Genomic DNA, 17984 nt, shown 5'->3' on the forward strand with positions numbered 1-17984 from the left:
TGCAAGAGGACCTGTCATAGCAAAGTCTGCATTCTGCCTCCTGGCTGTCCGGAAATACCAATGTGCCTGGCTGCACCAGGCTTCAATACTTCCTGAGTCACCGAACAAGCAAGCAGCCAGTGAAATCACAACATCAGATCTGTATCAGGGGGGCCATAGAAAGTACTGAAGCCGTGGGACCCTCGGGGGTTGTGTACATATCGCACTGGGGTAACGGTCGCGGCGTGTATTGGTGTAATTTAGGCTGCATTCACACCTGAGCGTCGGTCGTTTTTTTCCGGCGTTTTGTCGCGTGTATTCATGCGTATTTGTGCGTTTGCATACAGCGTCGTCCGATGTTTTTGTACTTCGTTTTTTATTTTAGCCAATAGGATAAATGATCATCTTTTCATCACTTGTTGGCAAACGCTCGTTGTCGCGCTAGTCGATTGAATCGAGCGTTTCCATTACTTTCCATGGGGAATGCAAACGCTCAAAAACGCCCAAACCGCCCGATTCGCACGTCAAAAAAGGGTCCGGAACTTGTTTGAGCTTCAGGCGTTCGGCGTCAGGCGTTCGGCGTGGAGATGTGAACCGTCTCCATAGAGAATAATGTATTTTTTCCCCTCTAGCGTATTTGAGCGTCGCGCTTCAGGCGACAAAACGCTCAGGTGTGAATGCAGCCTTGGTGCTATTCCTTCAAAGCGACGCCCCAATGCAACTTGCCGACAGATGTGCAGCGCAGAGCAGCAATGCGATAACATGCGCAATCAGAAAGGCCACATGCGTGGTTTCTGGTTCATTGAGAGACCCATTTACATGAATGAATCGCTGTAACCCAACGTGATGCAATGTGCGTTAACGGATGTGCGATTATCGCACCGCAGGGGCCCGGGCGAGTGGGAAGGGCCCTCAGCTCTGTAGATGTTCACGGATAGATCTCCTTAGATTTCCCTTCATATTCCGACCTCCACATAACGGAGTGCGTTCACACGTCAGAATTGTGCGATTTCCATTGTGACTTTACAGCGCAAGTTTGATGTGGTTTTGATGCGACTTTGGGTTCATAAGAAAGGAAAGTGGGACCTTAACCACTTCATCCCCGGACCATTTTGGCTGACCAAAGACCAGAGCACCTTTTGCGATTCGGCACTGCGTCGCTTTAACTGACAATTGCGCGGTCGTGCAACGTGGCTCCCAAACAAAATTGGCGTCCTTTTTTTCCCACAAATAGAACTTTTTTTTGGTGGTATTTGATCACCTCGGCGGTTTTTATTTTTTGCGCTATAAACAAAAATAGAGCGACAATTTGGAAAAAAATTCAATATTTTTTACTTTTTGCTGTAATAAATATCTCCCAAAAATATATAAAAAAAAAGAATTTCCCCTCAGTTTAGGGCGATACGTATTCTACATATTTTTGGTAAAAAAATATCGCAATAAGCGTTTATCAGTTGGTTTGCGCAAAAGTTAAAGCGTCTACAAAATATGGGATAGTTTTATTGCATTTTTATTATTTATTTTTTTACTAGTAATGGCGGTGATCAGCGATTTTTATTGTGACTGCGACATTACGGCGGACACATCGGACACATTTGACGCTATTTTGGGACCATTGTCATTTACACAGCGATCTGTGCCATAAAAATGCTCTGATTAAATGACACCGGCAGGGAAGAGGTTAACCACTAGGTGGCGCTAAAGAGGGTTAAGTGTGTCCTAGGGAGTGATTCTAACTGTGTGGGGGCGGGGCTACATGTGACACGTCACTGATCACTGTCCTGTCACTAGGCAGAACAGGGAGATGCCTTGTTTACGGAGGCATCTCTCCGTTCTGCAGCTTCGTGAAACGCAATCGCGGGACACCGGCGGACATCGAGTCCTGTGGTCACGGAGCCCTCGGTAGGGGCGTGCCCGCACGGCGGCAAATTTAAAGGGACTTACAGGTACGTCCTGACGCGCAACCGCGCCATTCTGCCGACGTAAATCTACAGGCGGTGGTCGGCAAGGGGTTGAGTCCATTCACACTTGGAATTGTGCGATTTCCGTCGCGATTTTGATGCGACTTTGGATGAGTTTGGCTTTGACCGATGTGATTGTTTCCGGTTTATCGCGCCGCTACAAAGTATCAATCATAAAAACAACGTTACAGGAATGTATCTAATAAGAAGATTCTATAGATGTGACCTCACAGGAGGATTCCAAAAGCAGTCCGGACAGCGCGATCTGTCTCATATAAACGATCAGCGGCGGCTGGTGCTCCATTTTTGGGGGGGGCAGCAAACCCTCCACCCCACCCCCACCAGCTTGTCAGCCAGCCCCACACTTGCCCCTCTCCACTCGCCCATAAGCTCTGCAATTACCCCAGCAAGGGTTGCCACCTGCCCGGGATTCACCCGTCCGGGTTTTGAATCTTGTGTCCGGGTTTCAGGCGAACTAAAACCTGGACATATTATTCAGACCGGGCTGTGGCTCTCCAAGTAACTGAGATTTTCTGTCCGGGAACTGCAGCTTTCTGTCTGGGGGGGGGGGGGGGGGCAGTTTTGGCATCCCTGGGGCGCAGGGTGATGATGTCAGCAAGTTGGCCACACCCACATTTTGCATTTCTACCCTCCTTGGGGCACCCAAAAGTGTCCCGGGCTGCTAAAGGGTCGGGGGTCTGGCTTGAAGAAAAGGGGGAGACCCCCAGACCTGACCACATGTGTGGAGAACGACAAGTGACAGAAGAACCTCGCTGCTGATCTGCGGCAAAAATACAGAAAATGCATTTGGGGGGTTGGGGGAGGGGCTTTTCCCTTCTTCAGGGATAACAATTGAGACACAATAAAAAAAAAATCTATTTTTTTTTTTGGTTAGAATTAAACATTTTCAATGACACCCCCTCCCCTCCCCCGCAGTATAAACTTTTCCGGTCCTCTCTGTACTAAGCAGCAGCGTGCTGATTGGATCTCGGGGAGGTTTTGCTTCACAGCCCCTCCCCCCCCTCACCAGTTATAAAGAAGAGGAACTATACCCTCCTCTCCAGGAACCCTGGTCAGTGCGCCGCCTCCACTCCCCGACCAATAGGAGCTCAGCACTGTTGTTGTAGAGGGTGGAGCCACAAAACTGACACCCCTGTAATTATTATTATTATTATTATTATTATCGTCTCTGAATAAAAATAAACCTTCCTATATAATATATCAGCTTTATTATTATTATTTCTGCATTCAATATTATTATTATTATTATTATTATTATATACCCAATTACCTTCACTAGGTGGCAGCAACAGCACAACACAATGACTGACCGAAGCAAAATATATACTTTTTTTTTTATTATTTTATGTTTTTATTATTTATTTTTGAGGTGATTGTAGCCGTATTAGGTGCAAGTGTGACAGAGAAAATTGAGTGCTGTCCGTGATACTTCTTTTTATTTTTATTTGCACGAACATATAATTTTTCATGGACAATTTGTGCAAATAAAAAAAAGTATCACAGACAGTACGCAATTTTCTCTTTTTTTATTATTATTATTTTTTTTAGATATTTTTATTATTATTATTTTTTTTTTATTTTTTTTTAAACTTTTCTCAGTTTACCAATTCTTAGGTGTAAAAACCTTTTATCCCAAAAGGAAGAAAACTTGTTTCTGTAACAGAGTGTGAGTTATAGTTTTGGCTTCAATGTGTTAGTGTATCTAAATCTGCTAATCCTTAACACTCCCCTCCCCCCCCCCCCAGACTGATAATGCTGCTGTCTGCTGTGCCCCAGGTAAAATTTTCTCTTATTTTTATTATTGTTTTTATTTATTTTTAGATATTTATTTATTTTGCTTTTGTTATTATTTTTTTTAATTATTATTATTATTATTTTTATTATTATTATTATTATTATTATTTTATTTTTGTTATAATTTTTTTAGATATTTTTTTTATTTTTGTTATTATTATTATTTATTTATTTTGCTTTTGTTATTATTATTATTATTATTATTATTATTTTTATTTTATTTTTGTTATTATTCTTTTTTTTTATTAATATTATTATTCATTTTGCTTTTGTTATTATTATTTTTTATTATTATTATTATTATTATTTTATTTTTGTTATTTTTTTAGATATTTTTATTTTATTTTTTTTATTAATATTATTTATTTATTTTTATACTTTTTAACTTTTCGCAGTTTATCAATTCTTAGAGGTGTTGTTCTTTTATTTTTTATTTTTTAGGGTTTCTTCTATTTGCATCTGGTGATCCTGCCAGTGAATCTGTTTTTTTTTGTTTTTTTAATAACGAAGCTGTCCTGCAGATGTAGCCGTTAGAGGAATGGGACAAACCATTTACCACTGACAGGGGTGCTTACAATGATCAGCTTTTATTTATTGATGTAAAAACCCTTTTTTCCCCAAAAGAAGAAAACTTGTTACTGTAACAGATTAGAAAGTGTGAGGTGAAGTTTTGGCTTCAAAGTGTTAGTGTATCTAAATCTGCTAATCCATCTACCCCCCCCCCCCCCAGACTGATGATGCTGCTGTCTGCTGTGCCACCTGTGCTCCTTCCTCCAGAGTGGGGGGGGGGGGGGAGTGGTGTTATGATTGGTTTGTGACATTCCTGGTTTTGGGGATGTCTTTGTACAGCGCTACGGACAATGTCGGCACCATTCACATCCTATGATGGGGGAATTATCTGATTCAGGTTGTTTTCCAGCAATGACCAGCAGAGGGCGGCGCAGCGCCAGTCAGTTCCAGCTGTAGAAGATAATGAAGAGGAAGGATCAATAAATTGTATTGATCGGTATATTGATCGGTATATTAGTATGATGTGAAGGGAGTTATTGGAAAGGCGGCGCCCTTCTCAGCTTTAAGGGGCCCCCCGCCTTCATCTGCTGACTTCTAGACTCCTCACCAGAGAACCACCCAAGGGCCACATGTGGCCCTCTACAAAGTTTTTATCCGGCTCACAGCTGATGGGACACTCTCTGCCCCCCCCCCCCACACAACAATAAGGGGGGCTCTGATGAGGACCCTGATGTAAGGGGGGCTCTGATGGGGACCCTGATGTAAGGGGGGCTCTGATGTAAGGGGGGGCTCTGATGTAAGGGGGGCTCTGATGTAAGGGGGGCTCTGATGTAAGGGGGGGCTCTGATGTAAGGGGGGCTCTGATGGGGACCCTGATGTAAGGGGGGCTCTGATGTAAGGGGGGCTCTGATGTAAGGGGGGGCTCTGATGTAAGGGGGGCTCTGATGTAAGGGGGGCTCTGATGTAAGGGGGGGCTCTGATGTAAGGGGGGCTCTGATGTAAGGGGGGCTCTGATGTAAGGGGGGGCTCTGATGTAAGGGCGGCTCTGATGTAAGGGGGGCTCTGATGGGGACCCTGATGTAAGGGGGGCTCTAATGTAAGGGGGGTTCTGATGTAAGGGGGGCTCTGATGTAAGGGGGGGCTCTGATGTAAGGGGGGGCTCTGATGTAAGGGGGGGCTCTGATGGGGACACTGATGTAAGGGGGGGGGCTCTGATGTAAGGGGGGGCTCTGATGGGGACACTGATGTAAGGGGGGGGCTCTGATGTAAGGGGGGGCTCTGATGGGGACACTGATGTAAGGGGGGGGGGCTCTGATGTAAGGGGGGGCTCTGATGGGGACACTGATGTAAGGGGGGGGGCTCTGATGTAAGGGGGGGGCTCCGATGGGGACACTGATGTAAGGGGGCTCTGATGGGGACCCTGATCTAAGGGGGGGGGCTCTGATGTAAGGGGGGGCTCTGATGTAAGGGGGGCTCTGATGTAAGGGGGGCTCTGATGTAAGAGGAGCTCTGATGGGGACATAATAAGGGGTCCGGCGGGGGGTCTCGGTATTTTGTGGGGGGTCTCGGAGGAATCCATTGCCAGGAAACGATCGTCTTTCGCTTTGTCGGTCTTTTCTCGCCGCCATGCATTGGCTGCGTTGGCGACACCCTCCGGAGCGGCGAGGAGGCAGCCGAGCGATTGAAACGCGTTCCTGGCTCCGGCTTCCAGGCTAATTAGGCGGCTCGTTATTTGTTTCCATGTTAATTGCCTCTCTAATGTGGATAATCGTCTGACATCAATATTCCGCGGCTAAAAATACAGCCGGTATCTGGGAAGACGGGGGATGGGGGGGGGGCCGTCCTCACCGGAGACGGAGGAACCCGATTGGATGCGTCAGAATTCTGCCGGAATGGCCGCCATCTTTGCCCTGACATCCGTCAACCTCAAACCGCGACACCCTTCATGGCTCCGTCTGATTCTACCCCAACAGCGCAAAAGTGACCCCTCTCCGCCGGCGTCACGTGTATATGCAACAAGATGGTGGATGAGCCGCCGCATTTAATAGAGTGCCGCTGTTCTGTGCTGAGAGTGCGCTCCCTGCAGGCTACCAGCGTACTGACCGAGCTGTCACTGACAGCTCCCGATTCTGCTCCACTGATGTGTTTCGTCCCGTCCCCAGCCATAGAGGTTCCGTACTGAGAGCGCGCTCACTGCGCGCTGACCGAGCTGTCACTTCCGTTCTTAGCGGGACAGGGTTCTGATCATGTGCGGTGCGAACACCATTTACATATGTGGGCGCGACTTATAAATGCGTTCTCTTCTGCACACCTGCAAAAGAGGAGGGGACGGGGCGCTTTAAGAAACATTTTATTTATTTATTTTTTACACCGTCCCTTTAATTTCTTAATTATTTATTAAATTTTTTATTTTTTTTACACTGTCCCTTTTAATTTTTAAATTATGTATTACATTTTTTTATTTTTTTTATTTTTTTACACTGTCCCTTTATTTTTTTAATTATTTATTACATTTTTTTACACCGTCCCTTTAATTTAATTATTTATTACATTTTTTTTTTTTTTTTTTTTTTTTACACCGTCCCTTTAATTTAATTATTATTACATTTTTTTTTTTTTTTTTTTTTTTTTTTTACACTGTCCCTTTAATTTTTTTATTTATTACATTTTTATTGTTTTTTTTGTTTTTGTTTTTTACACTGTCCCTTTAAAAAAAATGTTTTATTATTATTTATGGAGATATGTGGGGGGTCTATTGGACCTCAGATATCTCCTCTACCCTGGGAAGCATTCGATTAAATATTTTTTTTATCTCTGCTTTCCAAAAAAACAGAAAATTCTGAATAATAACTATTAAATTCTAGGTATTGGAATTTCCTTTCAAGTTTGGCTGTTAGTGAACGTAAAAAAATACAAATTTATCCGAAGTAATGAATGCCGTATCTAAATGAATGGAACAAAACAAATTAATAATAATAAATAACAATAAAAAGTTTTTTTTATTCTTCTTCTTATTATTATTATTATTATTATTATTGCTATTTATTAATAATAATTAGTTAAGTTCCATTTGTTTAGATGCGACATTCGTTATTTCGGATAAATTTGTATTTTTTACGTTCACTATCAGCCAAATATGAAAGGAAATTCCAATACCTAGAATTTAATAGTTATTATTATTTCAGAGTTCCAAATTTTCAGGTTTTTCAGCTGTTGAATGTTTCTATTTTTCAAATTTCAAATTTTTATTTTTTCTAATTTATAAATTTTCAAATTTTTTAATTCAAAATTTGTAAATTCGTAAATTTACAATTTTTTTCATTTACGAATTTTCTAATTTTTTTCATTTTCAATTTTTTGAATTTTCTAAAATTTGTAAATGAAAAAATTAGTGAATTTACAAATTTTGAAATAAAAAATTATGAATTTATGAATTTTCTAGTTTTCTATTTTTTTATTTCAAAATTTGTAAATTTGTAAATTTACAAATCTTTTCATTTTTTCATTTACGAATTTACAAATTTTAGAAAATTCAAAAAATAGAAAATGAAAAAATTTGAAAATTCATAAATTTTATATTTCTATTTTCCTAATTTATGAATTTTCTAGTTTTCTAAATTAGGAAAATAGAAATGTAATTTACGAATTTTCAAATTTTTAAATTTTTTGAATTTTCTAAAATTTGTAAATTTGTAAATGAAAAAATGAAAACATTTGTAAATTTACAAATGTACAAATTTTGAATGAAAAAATTAGAAAATTCATAAATTCACAAATTAGGAAAATAGAAATTTAATTTACGAATTTTCAAATTGTTTGATTTACAAATTTAAAAAATATTCGAATTTATGAATATTCGGAAGAATTTGGGGTTTTTGTTCATTTCGGATGTTTCCGAATGAACGAATTTGTCATCCAGAAGCTAATCGGCCTCTAGGATGACTTTTCCATTATCGGGGAATCGCCGGCTGAGAAAGGAAGCCCCCGGGAGGATGATGGGTGGAGCTTCATCCTGATATCCCCACTTCAAGTTCCAGGACGTCCTACACGCGGGAAGTGGTGATCCCGCCATGAAGGTCTTTGTTCAGGAACTTCCTGCTATAGGGTGACAACGCTCTGTCTGCCTCCTAAATTGTGCCCCTGCGTTGTCACCCCGTCACATGGACTCCCAATATTGCCTTTTTCAGCACACGTGACACAGAGGTGGTTCCGTTATTGTCACCGCCCGAGAAATGGCGCGGGGGGCGGGGTCATGGAGACAGGAAGTGACTGCAAAGAGGCTGCAGGAGATCAGAATCGCTGAGATGGAAAAAGGGTGAAAAGAAGGAATTTATTTACAAAAAGCGCCATTGTTTCTTTTTTTTTATGTAATATTATAATGATAGTCGGCGTCTCCGCCGCAGTTCTCTCCGTTGTCTCCAGGCAACGCGGCGCCCCTCGCCGGGTGAAGACTTCGGATCCTGGAAGGATTTTTGTCTGGAGATTCCTGAGATTCGGCGTCCGGCGCGGAGAGGATTCGCCATGGAGACCTTCCTGGAATAATGACAGAATTTGTCGGGATGAATAAAGCGCGGCGCGATGATTAATGGCGGTGGAGGGGGGAGGGGGGCGGCCGCTCGGCGGGGGACTTCGTCCTGTAACCCTGTGTGTGCGCTCGCAGCGGTCATTCATGCGTTTTTATTATTACGGTTTAGAAGTTGGGTGAGGGGAAAATCCAGGAAATCTCCCACTGACCTTGGAAGATCGAATTCTGAAGCTGATCCGACCTTCAGCTGTTATCTACAAGACAGAAGCAGGTAAGAAAATAAAACTCACCTGATTGACATTTATAGAAACCAGGACGGGAGGACATTCGATCAGGACGGGAGGACGTTGGATCAGGACAGGAGGACGTTGGATCAGGACGGGAGGACGTTGGATCAGGACGGGAGGACGTTGGATCAGGACGGGAGGACGTTGGATCAGGACGGGAGGACGTTGGATCAGGACGGGAGGACGTTGGATCAGGACGGGAGGACATTCGATCAGGACGGGAGGACGTTGGATCAGGACGGGAGTGCGTTGGATCAGGACGGGAGGACATTCGATCAGGACGGGAGGACGTTGGATCGGGACGGGAGGACGTTGGATCAGGACGGGAGGACGTTGGATCAGGACGGGAGGACATTCGATCAGGACGGGAGGACGTTGGATCAGGACAGGAGGACATTCGATCAGGACGGGAGGACGTTGGATCAGGACGGGAGGACGTTGGATCAGGACGGGAGGACGTTGGATCAGGACAGGAGGACATTCGATCAGGACGGGAGGACGTTGGATCAGGACGGGAGGACGTTGGATCAGGACGGGAGGACGTTGGATCAGGACAGGAGGACATTCGATCAGGACGGGAGGACGTTGGATCAGGACGGGAGGACGTTGGATCAGGACGGGAGGACGTTGGATCAGGACGGGAGGACGTTGGATCAGGACGGGAGGACGTTGGATCAGGACGGGAGGACGTTGGATCAGGACAGGAGGACATTCGATCAGGACGGGAGGACGTTGGATCAGGACGGGAGGACGTATGATCAGGACGGGAGGACGTAGGATCAGGACGGGAGGACGTTGGATCAGGACGGGAGGACATTCGATCAGGACGGGAGGACGTTGGATCAGGACGGGAGGACGTTGGATCAGGACGGGAGGACGTTGGATCAGGACGGGAGGACGTTGGATCAGGACGGGAGGACGTTGGATCAGGACAGGAGGACATTCGATCAGGACGGGAGGACGTTGGATCAGGACGGGAGGACGTTGGATCAGGACAGGAGGACATTCGATCAGGACGGGAGGACGTTGGATCAGGACGGGAGGACGTAGGATCAGGACGGGAGGACGTTGGATCAGGACGGGAGGACATTCGATCAGGACGGGAGGACGTTGGATCGGGACGGGAGGACGTTGGATCAGGACAGGAGGACATTCGATCAGGACGGGAGGACGTTGGATCAGGACGGGAGGACGTTGGATCAGGACAGGAGGACGTTGGATCAGGACGGGAGGACGTTGGATCAGGACAGGAGGACATTCGATCAGGACGGGAGGACGTTGGATCAGGACGGGAGGACGTATGATCAGGACGGGAGGACGTTGGATCAGGACGGGAGGACGTTGGATCAGGACGGGAGGACGTTGGATCAGGACGGGAGGACATTCGATCAGGACGGGAGGACGTTGGATCAGGACGGGAGGACGTTGGATCAGGACGGGAGGACGTTGGATCAGGACGGGAGGACGTTGGATCAGGACGGGAGGACGTTGGATCAGGACTGGAGGACGTTGGATCAGGACTGGAGGACATTGGATCAGGACAGGAGGACGTTGGATCAGGACAGGAGGACATTCGATCAGGACGGGAGGACGTTGGATCAGGACGGGAGGACGTTGAATGAGGACGGGAGGACGTTGAATGAGGACGGGAGGACGTAGGATCAGGACGGGAGGACGTTGGATCAGGACGGGAGGACGTTGGATCAGGACTGGAGGACATTGGATCAGGACGGGAGGACATTCGGTTTGTATCGGTTTGCCGCGTCTTTTACTTTTAATTGTAATTTAATGAAAGTAAATTGTATTCCATCCTTTGTTTCAGTGATGCTGATCTCCTGAAGCCTCTTTGCAGCCACTTCCTGTCTCCATCCCCCCCCCAGTGATGACCACGTGGCAGATTTCCTGATGTGGACCATGTCTGGGGGATGGGCTTTTGTTTCAGTCATTTATAGTCAAGTCTGAAGGGGAGGAGCCAATACACCTGTACAAGACTGAAGGGGAGGAGCCGATACACCTGTGCAAGACTGAAGGGGAGGAGCCACTACACCTGTGCAAGACTGAAGGGGAGGAGCCACTACACCTGTGCAAGACTGAAGGGGAGGAGCCACTACACCTGTACAAGACTGAATAGGAGGAGCCGGTACACCTGTGCAAGACTGAAGGGGAGGAGCCGGTACACCTGTACAAGACTGAAGGGGAGGAGCCGATACACCTGTGCAAGACTGAAGGGGAGGAGCCACTACACCTGTGCAAGACTGAAGGGGAGGAGCCACTACACCTGTACAAGACTGAATAGGAGGAGCCGGTACACCTGTGCAAGACTGAAGGGGAGGAGCCGGTACACCTGTACAAGACTGAAGGGGAGGAGCCGGTACACCTGTACAAGACTGAAGGGGAGGAGCCGGTACACCTGTACAAGACTGAAGGGGAGGAGCCGGTACACCTGTACAAGACTGAAGGGGAGGAGCCGGTACACTTGTGCAAAACTGAAGGGGAGGAGCCGAAACACCTGTGCAAGACTGAAGGGGAGGAGACGGTACACCTGTGCAAGACTATAGGGGAGGAGCCGGTACACCTGTGCAAGACCTAAAGGGGGGGCTGGATGGGGGATTCACTTGGGGGGGCTGCACTGATCCCCACATATTTAGAGGTCTGGTTTGGATAGGACCAACCTGTAAAGTAGGAATTATTTGGGTGTGTTCTCCCAGAAAATGGGTGGGCCAAATGCAGCCAGTGGGCGGGGTTAACAATGTCCCGGGAGGTAGGACTATAATATTGGTATGCATATAGTGTATGAAAAGCCTCAGTCCCGCCCCCTGCAGGCAGAGTTTTGGCTTCCCATTGGTGCAATATCAGCGGGGGGAATCTGCACCTCAAGGGGTGATTAGGGTGTGCCCAGGCACACCCGGCACACCCCCTGCGCACGCCTAGGGGCACCACGCGGTAGGAGGCGGGGCACAGATCACGCTGGCGGGGGTCTCCCGAGGGGACGTCTCGCTGGGAAGCAGAAAACGATCTGCAGAAGAAGATTCTCCCTCTAAATAAAGAAATCCGCCGCCATTTACATAAAATTATCCGCAGGATCTATTAATACGATTTCCGCGTCCTTCACATATCCTGGAACAGAGCGTGCGGCGAGCGCCGTCACCTCCCGGGGAGGAGGAAACGTTCTCTGCAGAAACAATTATAAATAGTAACAGAGAGAGAGAGACGGCGGATATGTCACTGATCGGATATGTCACTGATCGGATATGTCACCGATCGGATATGTCACTGATCGGTGACATATCCGATCGGTGACATATCCGATCGGTGACATATCCGATCGGTGACATATCCGATCGGTGACATATACGATCGGTGACATATCCGATCAGTGACATATCCGATGGGTGACATATCCAATCGGTGACATATCCGATCAGTGACATATCCGATGGGTGACATATCCAATCGGTGACATATCCGATCGGTGACATATCCGATCAGTGACATATCCGATCGGTGACATATCCGATCGGTGACATATCCGATCGGTGACATATCCGATCGGTGACATATCCGATCGGTGACATATCCGATCAGTGACATATCCGATGGGTGACATATCCGATCGGTGACATATCCGATCAGTGACATATCCGATGGGTGACATATCCAATCGGTGACATATCCGATCGGTGACATATCCGATCGGTGACATATCCGATCGGTGACATATCCGATCGGTGACATATCCGATCGGTGACATATCCGATCGGTGACATATCCGATCGGTGACATATCCGATCGGTGACATATCCGATCGGATATGTCACCGATCGGATATGTCACTGATCGGATATGTCACCGATCGTATATGTCACTGATCGGGTATTCCAACGAGCGAGAGATCGCAGGGAAACGTGAGGAGAGTCCATCGGACGGATCAGATGAAGAGCGCGCAGGGGGGATGGGAGGGGGAAGGTTTTTTTGTTTTGGGGGCGGAGTAGAGGAGGGTCAGACCCTCTGCCAGGTGTATATTATTTATAATGGGGACTATTATTAACCCCTTCATGATGGAAGGAAAAACAAATCTTAAAGGCAAACTAAAGGCAAAACTTTTTTAACTCCCATTGGGGAGATTTCCCTTCACTTCCTGTCCCATCGCCACAACAGGAAGTGAGAGGAAATCCACCCCCTCCCCAACCATACCAAGCCACATGTCCTCAACATGGGGGGGGGGTGGGTGCTTTGGAGCAGGACGGGGGGGGGGTCTCTGCCGTCCTTGTGATGTCACCAACTGGTGCATGCTGGGTTGGTGATGTCACAAGGGGGTGGTGACATCACCAGGTGACCCCGCCCTTACCTATATAAGAACCGTCAAACGTCAAGCCAGGCACTCGTCGGCAAGCCTTAGTTGGCGGCGGAGCGTTTTCTTTTTGGGGTGCAGCGGGAGTCATGATTGACGATGGGTTTACATCGGGGGACATTGTTTTTTTTATGTATTTAAGAAAGGAATTGTCAAAAACTGCCTCCTGTGTTTATTTATTTTTATACTTTTTTTGGTAAATGGGTTGTGGGGAAGAGGCCCTTGTCCCCCCCACAAGGTGCTTTGGGTTGAGGGGGGGGCAGAGCCCCCTGCCCCAAAGCACCCACCCCACCATGTTGAGGGCATGTGGCCTGGTATGGTTCAGGAAGGGTGGGCGGGAGATGCTAGTTTGCCCCTCCCCTCCCGTTTCTTGACCTGCCAGGCTGCATGCTCAGATGAGGGTCTGGTATGGATTTTGGGGGGGACCCCCACACTTTTTTTTGTCGTGAGGTTCCCCTTAAAATCTATACCAGACCCGCCATTTTTGTTTTGTTCTTTTAAATCTTTCCGATTGTCGGCAATCTAAATGTGAGTTGACTCGTTTTTTTTCTTTATAAATGTAATTTTTGCTGCAGCAGGTTCCATACATGGTACAGATGCTCCACTTTACAGGCAGACTAAGGGGACCACCCAGACACGATATTTAAAGGAATTTTTTATTTTTTTGTTGCACTTTAAGCATTATTAAAATCACTGCTCCTGTAAAAACGATAATAAAATATATTTTGCAGTGATATGTGTCCCTCAGGGCAGGACCCGGACCCCCTCATTCCCCTTTTTTATGGCCAACTACTTGCATATAAGCCTTGAAAATGGAGACTTTTGATTTTCGGGTCCCGTAGACTTCAATGGGGTTCGCTGGTCGGGAGTTCTGGTGCGAACCGGGGAGGGGGAGGGGGGGAGGGGGAGGGGAATTTCAGCCCAACTCTTCTCTGCATTTCACACGAACAATAAAAATTTTATTCATACGAATAATTCTCTACAACGGAAGGTTCCCGAGTTGTAATGAAAGGTAGGAGCGTGCGGAGTACGACGCCCCCCCCATCCCCCGGGGCGCGGGCGCACGCACCGTATCGCAGCTGCTATCAGTGGAACAGGAAGCGTTTCATCATCCTTGGAGCGCCGTGATGAGAGGAGACGCGGACCGTCATCGCTGCCAGTCGCTTCACAACCTGATCTGAGAGCTGTCGCTTCGCGTCACGTCAAAGGGAGCCACGGAGGACGCCGCCAGTTCTGGCATCCAGCCTCCCCCGCCGCCAGTTCTGGCATCCCGCCTCCCCCGCCGCCAGTTCTGGCATCCCGCCTCCCCCGCCAGGACAAAACACAACTTTGTTTTATGTAAACAATCGGCCGAGGAGCTCCGAGCCCCAAGCTGACCGGCCCAACGCCACCGAGGGAAAACCGCCAAAAATCTGCACGCCTGGCCGACTGCACAGAAATGTCCAGATAGGTCGAACGCCGCCGCGTCATGTAACATTCCACTACTTCTGTGCTGAGTGCTGGAGAGGCATGGAGGAGACGCATGGAGGAGAGACATGGAGGAGAGGCATGGAGGAGACGCACGGAGGAGACGCATGGAGGAGAGACATGGAGGAGAGGCATGGAGGAGAGGCACGGAGGAGACGCACGGAGGAGAGGCATGGAGGAGACGCATGGAGGAGAGACATGGAGAAGAGGCACGGAGGAGAGGCATGGAGGAGACGCATGGAGGAGAGACATGGAGGAGACGCATGGAGGAGAGACGCATGGAGGAGAGGTACGGAGGAGAGACATGGAGGAGAGACGCATGGAGGAGACGCATGGAGGAGACGCATGGAGGAGAGACATGGAGGAGAGGCATGGAGGAGAGTCATGGAGGAGAGGCATGGAGGAGACGCATGGAGGAGAGACATGGAGAAGAGGCACGGAGGAGAGGCATGGAGGAGAGGCATGGAGGAGAGGCATGGAGGAGACGCATGGAGGAGAGACATGGAGGAGACGCATGGAGGAGAGGCATGGAGGAGACACATGGAGGAGACGCATGGAGGAGAGGCATGGAGGAGAGACATGGAGGAGACGCATGGAGGTGAGGCATGGAGGAGACGCATGGAGGAGAGGCATGGAGGAGACACATGGAGGAGACGCATGGAGGAGACGCATGGAGGAGAGGCATGAAGGAGAGACATGGAGGAGAGGCATGGAGGAGAGTCATGGAGGAGAGGCATGGAGGAGACGCATGGAGGAGAGACATGGAGAAGAGGCACGGAGGAGAGGCATGGAGGAGAGGCATGGAGGAGAGACATGGAGGAGACGCATGGAGGAGAGGTATGGAGGAGACGCATGGAGGAGACGCATGGAGGTGAGGCATGGAGGAGAGGCATGGAGGAGACGCATGAAGGAGAGACATGGAGGAGACACATGGAGGAGAGACATGGAGGAGACACATGGAGGAGACGCATGGAGGAGAGGCATGGAGGAGACGCATGGAGGAGAGACATGGAGGTGACGCATGGAGGAGACGCATGGAGGAGACGCATGGAGGAGACACATGGAGGAGAGGCATGGAGGAGACACACGGAGGAGAGGCATGGAGGAGACGCACGGAGGAGAGGCACGGAGGAGAGACATGGAGGAGAGGCATGGAGGAGACGCATGGAGGAGACGCAAGGAGGAGACGCATGGAGGTGAGGCATGGAGGAGAGGCATGGAGGAGACACATGGAGGAGAGGCATGGAGGTGTGGCATGGAGGAGACGCATGGAGGAGACACTTGGAGGAGAGGCATGGAGGAGACACATGGAGGAGACGCATGGAGGTGAGGCAAGGAGGAGACGCATGGAGGAGACACTTGGAGGAGAGGCATGGAGGAGACACATGGAGGAGATGCATGGAGGAGAGGCATGGAGGAGAGGCATGGAGGAGACACATGGAGGAGAGGCATAGAGGAGACACATGGAGGAGAGGCATGGAGGAGACACATGGAGGAGAGACATGGAGGAGACGCATTGGAGGAGACACATGGAGGAGACGCATTGGAGGAGACGCATGGAGGAGATGCATGGAGGAGACGCATGGAGATGAGGCATGGAGGAGATGCATGGAGGAGAGACTTGGAGGAGACACATGGAGGAGACGCATTGGAGGAGACGCATGGAGGAGAGGCACGGAGGAGAGGCACGGAGGAGAGACATGGAGGAGAGGCATGGAGGAGACGCAAGGAGGAGACGCATGGAGGTGAGGCATGGAGGAGACACATGGAGGAGAGGCATGGAGGTGAGGCATGGAGGAGACGCATGGAGGAGACACTTGGAGGAGAGGCATGGAGGAGACACATGGAGGAGACGCATGGAGGTGAGGCAAGGAGGAGACGCATGGAGGAGACACTTGGAGGAGAGGCATGGAGGAGACACATGGAGGAGATGCATAGAGGAGACACATGGAGGAGAGGCATGGAGGAGACACATGGAGGAGAGACATGGAGGAGACGCATTGGAGGAGACGCATGGAGGAGATGCATGGAGGAGACGCATGGAGATGAGGCATGGAGGAGATGCATGGAGGAGAGACTTGGAGGAGACACATGGAGGAGACGCATTGGAGGAGACGCATGGAGGAGATGCATGGAGGAGAGGCATGGAGGAGAGGTATGGAGGAATGACATGGAGGAGACGCATTGGAGGAGACGCATTGAGGAGACGCATGGAGGAGACGCATGGAGGAGACACATGGAGGAGAGGCATGGAGGAGACACATGGAGGAGAGGCATAGAGGAGACACATGGAGGAGAGGCATGGAGGAGACACATGGAGGAGAGACATGGAGGAGACGCATTGGAGGAGACACATGGAGGAGACGCATTGGAGGAGACGCATGGAGGAGATGCATGGAGGAGACGCATGGAGATGAGGCATGGAGGAGATGCATGGAGGAGAGACTTGGAGGAGACACATGGAGGAGACGCATTGGAGGAGACGCATGGAGGAGATGCATGGAGGAGAGGCATGGAGGAGAGGTATGGAGGAATGACATGGAGGAGACGCATTGGAGGAGACGCATTGAGGAGACGCATGGAGGAGACGCATGGAGGAGACACATGGAGGAGAGGCATGGAGGAGAGACATGGAGGAGACGCATGGAGGAGACACATGGAGGAGAGACATGGAGGAGACGCATTGGAGGAGACACATGGAGGAGACGCATTGGAGGAGACGCATGGAGGAGATGCATGGAGGAGACGCATGGAGATGAGGCATGGAGGAGATGCATGGAGGAGAGACTTGGAGGAGACACATGGAGGAGACGCATTGGAGGAGACGCATGGAGGAGATGCATTGAGGAGACGCATGGAGGAGACGCATGGAGGAGACACATGGAGGAGAGGCATGGAGGAGAGACATGGAGGAGACGCATGGAGGAGAGGCATGGAGGAGATGCATGGAGGAGACGCTCGCACGGAGGAGACACATGGAGGAGAGGCATGAGGGAGACACATGGAGGAGACGCATGGAGGAGAGGCATGGGGGAGACGCACGGAGGAGAGGCATGAGGGAGACGCATGGGGGAGACGCATGGAGGAGA

At 48.8% G+C, this 17984-nt stretch overlaps 1 protein-coding gene across 1 annotated transcript; it reads right to left on the reverse strand.

Annotated features, from left to right (window-relative positions):
* Positions 1–9033: 9033 nt before the first annotated feature.
* On the reverse strand, positions 9034–10818 carry LOC120945612 (proteoglycan 4-like). The gene has a single exon (XM_040359919.1). The coding sequence runs from the start codon at positions 10816–10818 to the stop codon at positions 9034–9036; it is 1785 nt and encodes a 594-aa protein (XP_040215853.1).
* Positions 10819–17984: the final 7166 nt, after the last annotated feature.

Source organism: Rana temporaria, chromosome 7, assembly GCF_905171775.1.
Source record: "Rana temporaria chromosome 7, aRanTem1.1, whole genome shotgun sequence".
Lineage (NCBI taxonomy): Eukaryota > Metazoa > Chordata > Amphibia > Anura > Ranidae > Rana > Rana temporaria.